The sequence below is a fragment of the Stegastes partitus genome, unplaced genomic scaffold, assembly GCF_000690725.1.
Source record: "Stegastes partitus isolate 25-593 unplaced genomic scaffold, Stegastes_partitus-1.0.2 Scaffold2555, whole genome shotgun sequence".
NCBI lineage: Eukaryota > Metazoa > Chordata > Actinopteri > Pomacentridae > Stegastes > Stegastes partitus.
Window position 1 is genome coordinate 1,488 of NW_007580286.1, and position 7,806 is coordinate 9,293.

At 44.1% G+C, this 7,806-nt stretch overlaps 1 protein-coding gene across 1 annotated transcript in view; it reads right to left on the reverse strand.

Annotated features, from left to right (window-relative positions):
• Positions 1-1,397: 1,397 nt before the first annotated feature.
• LOC103375335 (B-cell receptor CD22-like) overlaps positions 1,398-7,806 on the reverse strand; it is a 13,025-nt gene continuing 6,616 nt past the window's right edge. Inside the window, exons 6-10 of the mRNA XM_008305585.1 lie at positions 7,438-7,698; positions 4,450-4,531; positions 4,283-4,343; positions 3,021-3,199; positions 1,398-2,809 (exon numbers count right to left, since the gene is read on the reverse strand). Coding sequence (XP_008303807.1) covers positions 2,743-2,809; positions 3,021-3,199; positions 4,283-4,343; positions 4,450-4,531; positions 7,438-7,698 — 650 coding nt within the window. The 3' untranslated portion in view covers positions 1,398-2,742. The remainder of the gene's footprint in view (positions 2,810-3,020; positions 3,200-4,282; positions 4,344-4,449; positions 4,532-7,437; positions 7,699-7,806) is intronic.

Here is a 7,806-nt window from a genome sequence, read left to right on the forward strand (position 1 = left end):
AGGCTGCTGCTGATGAGATTGCTGGAGGTGGGCTGTATTGATCTGAGAGTGTAGACCCTAAAAAGAGCATGGGAGAGATAGTAGCTGATTAAACCAGTGTGATGTAATCATGACAAGATGTAAAGATAACCAATAGTGAAAATGACTGACTGTGACCTGCCATACTGCTGATTGTTTGGAGGAGACTCCGTGCTAAGAGGCTGGAGGCTGAGGAGCGCAGACCTCCGCCAAGCAACTCATTTCCACCATATTGTGATTTCCAACCAATATGAAAGTCCTGCATTGCTGCCTGGCTGCAGCTTCCTCCTGAACTACTGAGGAGACAGCGGTGAGGACTGAATGGAGTCAGAGCTCAACATATCCTCTTTGGGTTACAAAAACAAGCCTGGCAGAACTTTCCCCCTCAGCACTAGAGGCTATAACTTATGAGAGGATGCTCACTTCACTTCGTCAGTCAGCTTGCAAAAATACACACAAACGAATACCGCAGCAAAACCTACTCACCAGACCATCAGTTGTTGAAGTCCTCCCTCCGGTCTTCGATTTCTGAACTAGCAGCGCATGCGCTTAGCTCCAGGGCACGTCTGGGCACCTCAGGGCAGTGAGGGACGTCTACGTGGTCATGTGACCGACTGAGGGTAGATCTGAATTATTATTTTTGATTCATTTATTATTTTGGACCACACACACACACACACACACACTTACAAAACAACAACAACAAAAAGACAACAAAAAAGAAAAACAACTTTGACAAAGGGCAGTTTCGGCATCAAGGGCCAAAGGCCTGCTGGACCTACCTGATGCAATTAGATTGTTTAATAAAACCAGGGATCCACTAACCACCCTCCTTCCCCATCCACCCATGTCCTACCTCCCTCCCTGCCCACCCATCCCCCTACACTCCACCCTCCCCCTCTACCCACCCAGATCCTCCCTCCATCCCCCCACCTCCCTGTCCACCACATCCTCCCTCTATCCGTCTTTCCATCCAATCTTACAACACTTGCTCTCACACATCCACGCCACCCTTAACCCTCCCACCACGCCTTGTGAGAAACACCCTGGGCGGACAAGAGAACGATGAGCCCAAGATCCAGTGGATCGCAGTGGACTGTGTCCTCATTGCTCCTGTTTTTTCTACCTGATACAGGCTTCATATATTTGTTGCTGTGGTACTTATTCCTGAGACCCATAACAGTATCACTGCTGTGACTGTACTAAAGAGAGTTCTTATTGAGATTTCTATTACAAGTTTGTTCTATCCTTTCTCATAATTTCACTAATATTTGAATTTAAATAGCCATTAAAGTTGATTAAAAGTACAATACATAAGATGTTAATAACTAAAAATATACCACTTTAAAATTAATGTTTGGTTTAAAAATGTAACGCACTTTATTGCAATGCTTTATTTTATTGAAGAATGTAACAGTTCACATGACCACAGTGTAGTTAAAGGCCACACCTGTGCTATGCGGTCAGACTTAATACGACATCTGTATAACGTGTGGCCTTCATTTCATCGGACCAATGTAGTTAAGGCTGCAAAGAGCTATTTTTGGTTCCAGTTATCATCTTTATTTGTCTGAGTGGATGGTAACCTTAGCTACCAATTATTGGCATCATTAACGGATGTTGCTTACAGTATGTTCCTCTATTCACACTTCAGAAAATAGAAAAAAATAATATATGTAAAAATATATATATATATCCATCCATGTGTAGCTCATATACATCATCAATGCAAAATCAAGACCTCAGAGTTTTAGGTGCTGACTCTCATCCCAGCCACTTCACACTCGGCAGCAAGCCGCTCTGGTGAAGGCCACTGGTCTGATGAAGCCAACAGTACCACGTCGTCCACAAAAAGCAGAGATACGATCCTAAGGACCCCAAAATGGACACCCTCCTCGCCCCAGGTGTGCCTTGAGAGTCTGTCCATGAACTCCGCAAACAGGAGACAAGGGGCAGCCCTTACAGACACAAGTTCCCCATGTGTGCCTCTGGAGCAGAGCGTCCCAGGTGTGGGATAGAAGGAACGCTCCATCATCTCTATCGATTGTATGTGAGCCTCGCTTCCTGATTTCAATGGCCTCCCGAATCCAGCGCCAGAGGCCACACTTCTGAAGAAGGCGACAGATAAGATGCCGAAACATGTCAAGGTACAGCTAACAACTTTACACCATTTGTCCTACTACAAAGAAATCCTTTAGTCTAGCTTCTTGACTACCTCGGCAACCTCTGCCATGGATATGGGCAAAGCGTCCTCCAAGTCTTCAGGCTCTGCCTCTTCAGCAGATGGCATGTCAACCAGGTTGAGGAGTTCCTTTAAGTGCTCCTTCTGCCGCTCGGCAGTGTCCCCAGTCCGGGTCAGCAGTTCACAAATACAGAAATTTATAAAATGTCTTTTGTATCTATTCTAATATGTACATGTAAAAGCAGGATAAGGACAGTGTCTTGGCTATTTGTTGCAAAATAGTGCAATGTTTCCTCATGTGGCTCACACACAATCCATCCAATGGAGTTGTTGAGAAATTTCAGATAGATATATTAAAATTCAAGCAATCTGCAAAATTATTGTGGTCACACTACAACTAAAGTCAGGGAATCACCAGAATCTGTAGAATTTACCCTCTGAGGACCATGGATGTCTGTACAAAAATACATGTCAATACATCTGTAAGCTGTTGGGATTTTAAGAACGTGATAATGAAAGAAAAGGACCAGAGATCCAGGCGTTCATCTCATTTTGCTGACTGTACTGTACAGCACAGACGGATCCTCCACAGTTTCCTCACCACTAGTTCTGAGAGCGGGGGAAAAGACAACATTAAATTAATGTGGAATCAGGGAAATCGTAGTATTACCAAATCCACATTTCCAACAATGACAGGAATGTAAACAAAACAAGCAAATGAAATGGCAATCATTTTTATATTTAGATGTTTCTTTCTTTTAAATGCATGTCATTTTGAAGCTTAGATGAGGATGCTTCTCCTGTGATAAGAGCTGCATACCTCGGGGCAGAACTGTTGAATTTAACGGCAGCATATTCTACTGTCTCATCCTCTTTGTCCTTATGTCTGTGGAGTCCAGCGGCTCTAATGTTGGCGTAGATGTTATCTGTCTGGTTCCTCAAGAATCTCACACTGGCATAATGAAGACCTTCCTGCTCCTCCGGGGGACTGGGGGGAAGCTGCAAAGACATTTATTTGTAATGTATTTGTTAATCTTCATTTCCGTCTGTACATCAGTGTGAACTTTGGTAGAACCTTGTTTGGGACATCCTACTGATCTATTCAGCCATTGTTTTTGCTTCATTTATTCTTGTCCCACTCATGGCGGCAGCAGCCTAACCAAGGTTTCCAAGAAGTCCGTCTTCACAGCCATGTCCTGCTGTGTAAACGGGATGTTATGGCCTTTTCCAACCCAGGCATGGTATTTAATATCACCTCTGTCTTCCTGCTCTGCTGTGTGTATCAAAGTTCCATATTTACAAGTTCTATGAAAATAATGCCTTCCTGCCTGAAAATGGCTTAGATGCAAATCTACGCCATTGAGTCCTTCAGAATGAGCAGATATGTAGAGTCTCTGCCTTTTTTCCCACTCACCATTTCACCACGCGCTTCATCTTGGGCACACCAGCTCACCTATGACGCTGCTCAAGAACTGTGAAACTACTGTACATTACACGATGCAAGTTGTAATATTGGAGTAAATTAGTCATGCACGTTTGAACTGGAATTTCAAAGAAGAATAATGATACAGAAAGACCTGCAAGTTGACTTTTGTTTATCATGTATAAAACCCTTGAAAGTCTGAATCCCTGTTTATGAGACGGTCATTGGTACAGGGCACTTTCAGGGTGGCAATACTCAGCTACAGCAATGACTGCTCATGATGTGTCATTTACAGTGTATATGGACACTTCTGTCTTCATAGCTTCTGATATGTTGCCACCATCTAGTGGCAACACAATGAACGTACCACAAGATCACCAAATGTATGTTCTTTTCCAACAAGTCCAGGAAACACATGAACTCCCTCAGTTTCCTTGCATGAGAGCAACAGAGCTGGTCCTGGATTCCACAACCAGTTCCATAGTTTTTCTGACTTTCCTCTAACCATTAACCCTAAATGAGCTTGTTTGTGGCTGTCTGTGCGATAATCTAATTCACTTTGGACACCTCGCCTCTGCATGTGAATTTGTCAAGTTTCACTCAGTGACTATGCAGTGTGATTTGAACTCGGGAAAAATCACAGAACTGTCGTGTCTCACCTGTTCACTGTTAACAGATCTTTCTCCAGGCTCAGATGATGGCTCCGACGAGCTCTTTTTTCTGGTTAGAAGAAATATTAAAAATGTAAAACTTTAATTCATTTACCAAACTGCTTTTTAAGATGACTGATTTTCATGTATTTCATATACAATTGATATATAGTCACCTTATTAGCAGGACAATGGAGAGGAGTATGATGGTCAGGAAAACAACAGAAGCTGTTCCAATGACTGCTGATCTCCACGCCTCTGGGGGAATTGGGATACAATAAAAAATAATAATAAAGATTCAGGTTTTGCTAGAAAGGTCATACAACAGCAACTTTTTTTCTTTTTATATATATAAAAAGTTACCAATTTATTAAGTGCACATGGCTCAAGTTAATGCAAATATTGGCGATAACTGGATATTGTGATAATCACTGGTTGGCAGCTGTCTCCGGTTGTGATGGTGAATGTAGACAGGACTGGAAACAGGTGGGTGGGAAGCAGGATCACCTGCCTTCAGTGATCCACTTGCTTCCATATAGGCCGAGCTCAGACTCACACTCATCACCAGATTGTAGACTCAGCTCCACACTTGGTCTTGCACAGGCCTCTACATACACATTGTGTTCTCTACCATTTCACTCCCACTAATATTTGTCTGCTCTGCCAACAGCTCTCTGACCAGCCTCCTGCCTTGTCTCCCTCCTGCCACACCTGAGGAAACTCTTCCAAAGGTCACAAGGTTTCCCACCACCATGCTCCTGCTACAAAGCATCGACCTAAAGCCTGGGCGGCTGTGGCTCAGGTGGTAGAGCAGTTGTCCTCTGATTGTAAGGTTGGCGGTTCGATCCCCCTCCACAGTCGAAGTGGCAACACACTGAACCCGAAGTTGCTCCCAATGGCAGGCTAGCGCCTTGCATGGCAGCTCTGTTGCCATTGGTGTATGAATATGTGTGAATGAGAAACATTGTAAAGCACTTTGAGTGCTGCTAAGGCTATATAAGTGCAGACCAAAACCAGTGCTTAAGCTATGGGGGCAAACTCTCTGCAGCAGTCTTAACATAGCCCAGTGCAGCGTGCCTCAGTGCAGTCGCTTCAGTCATTAATCTTCTGCTTTAATTCCTAGCCTTGCCTGTGTCACTAACATCTACCCCCATGTAAACAACCCTCCACCTATACACAAGCGGATGCCAGATTCTCAATAAGTTACAGTGCAGATGTCACGTCTGCTACAACTCCCATCAACATCCCAGCACCGAAACATGCACTCAGAGCCTATCCAGCCACTTAATTTCCACATGAAGCTCCTTCAAACAGTCTCCACCCATGAATCATCTCACTTTTCCCAGCAAGTGCTATTAAGGTCACTTGTACCAGCAATTCGTTCTTCTGTCACTACCCAAAGCTCATGACCATAGGTTAGGGATGCAATGTAGATTGATGAAAGCTTCGCATCCAGCTCAGCTCCCTCCTCATCACAGTGGTCCAGTACAACACCCTCATTCCTGCTGACGCGGCACCAAGCTGCCCGTCCATCTCATGCTCCATTCTTCCATCACTCGTGAACAAGAGTCCAAGCAGCCGTCAGCTCTCCACAGACATGCTCCTTCTGTCGGTTTTGGGGGTTTCTTGGTCAGCAATAGGTTCCAGGCCATAGCTTCCTGAGTTCTCGCAGTTCCGTCAAAAACGTCTCCATCCATCTTCAGCAGTATTCAAAATCTACACCATTGTGATCGTGACGCTCTCCTAGGGCCACAAACGAAGTAGAAGTCCATCCTTATTCAATCCGATAACTTTGCCCTCATCAGTTTAGACAAAAGTCGAACCTACTCTCCCACAGTCATGCCCTTCGAGCTGCATCTCACATGGCAGTCAGCCTCCAACCTGTTTCCCCTCTTCGCCAAACATTTCCTGGGCCACTACAACAATATCGCTGACTCCTTACTCTCCCTCTATAACAGATTCTGTTCTGTCTTTCCATCATTCAATGTAACTGCACATTCCAACTCCCTCTCATATTGCTCATCTCCATCTGGGAATCAAAACACCCACGATACCTTTGCAACATAACTGATTAATAACGATCAATTATGTAGGTCTTCCTTGGTTCCTGCGATGCACAAAGTTCATTGGAACATCGACCGGCGAGTCAGTTTCAATCTGCACCGCCATCCAACCGCACCCCTATACTGTCTCCTGAAACTGACCTTTCTCAAACGAAGCCAAACCAATTGAGTGGGCAATCCAATGCCCATTATTTACTTGAAACTAGATTCACACATAAGCCCTTACAAATCTCTAGAACACCATATACAAACCAGAAAATCTCAGGAAGCTTTGCCTTCTGAATATCAGTTTGTTCCAGAGACCTGTCAAGTTGCAGCCTTGTCTCAATCCCTCTTCCACTTTAAGCAAATCCTGACGGCATCCAGAATCCTAGCATGCTCTCCTCACTCCTTCCATATGAATGCAGCTTTGAGTTGATGGGTTTCACACCACCTAATCAACACCACAGGCCTCAAGCGTACCTGCTTTCATCTGCTCCAACCCTCGAGACCTAAGTTACGCCTTTTGGGTCCATCGCCCCAGGAGCAGCTGCTGATCCTTGACTAAGCTTTTCCCCACATTGCATCAGCTCAACTCAGTCATCACCAACATTATGCTCTTTTGTAGCCAAGAAACAATCAAGCCTTAATTTGGTGGTGAAGTCCTTGCTAGAGAAATGAGGAGAAAATCTTTAGCTGAAGTTCAGGAGCAGGACCACATCTCAATTGCTTTCCTTCCTGTCGTCTGTCTATACGCACACTCTGCCCGTTCCACTATTTCATTCTCACGTCTCGGGTTCCATCCACCCTACCTTTACTTCTGACTCCTCTTCCTGTCGTCTCCTTTTCCAGCCACTGCTGATTCCTGACTAAGCTTTTCCCAAAACTGCATCAGCTCAACTGACTCATCACCAACAAATCCTCATTTGCAGCCAATGAACAATCAAGCTCCAAATTGATAGTGAAATACTAAATATGTAGTTTATCCGTCAGAATGCAGTTGTTATTATTAATATGCAGGGAAAACAAAATAAGTGGTAAAAACTAAAATCTGTGAACATAAATGTTCTATTTGTAAACAGGATGAGAAACTATTGGTAGTGAGATATTTTAAATATTTACCTGCCACAACATTCAGAGATATGGTGAATGTATCACGCCCTCTTGTGTTCTGAGCTTCACAGTAATAATTCCCACTGTGTTCAGTTCTTAAGTCAGTGATGGTGAAGATCTGTCCTGATGCTTTTGGTGAGTCTTCGTTCTCCTTGTACCAGGTGTAAGTAGCTGCTGGGTTAGCATCACTGCTGCAGGTCAGATTCACTGAACGTCCCTCCACTATCTCAGCAGAGGGACTCACTGACACAGAGGGAGGCTTTGGAGGATCTAAACAATATAGGGATATACTTCCTTTAGATTACAATGCAAACTACAGACAGACTTTTCTCAAGACTTTCAATCACAAATACTTACACTGGACATTGATGAACAGAG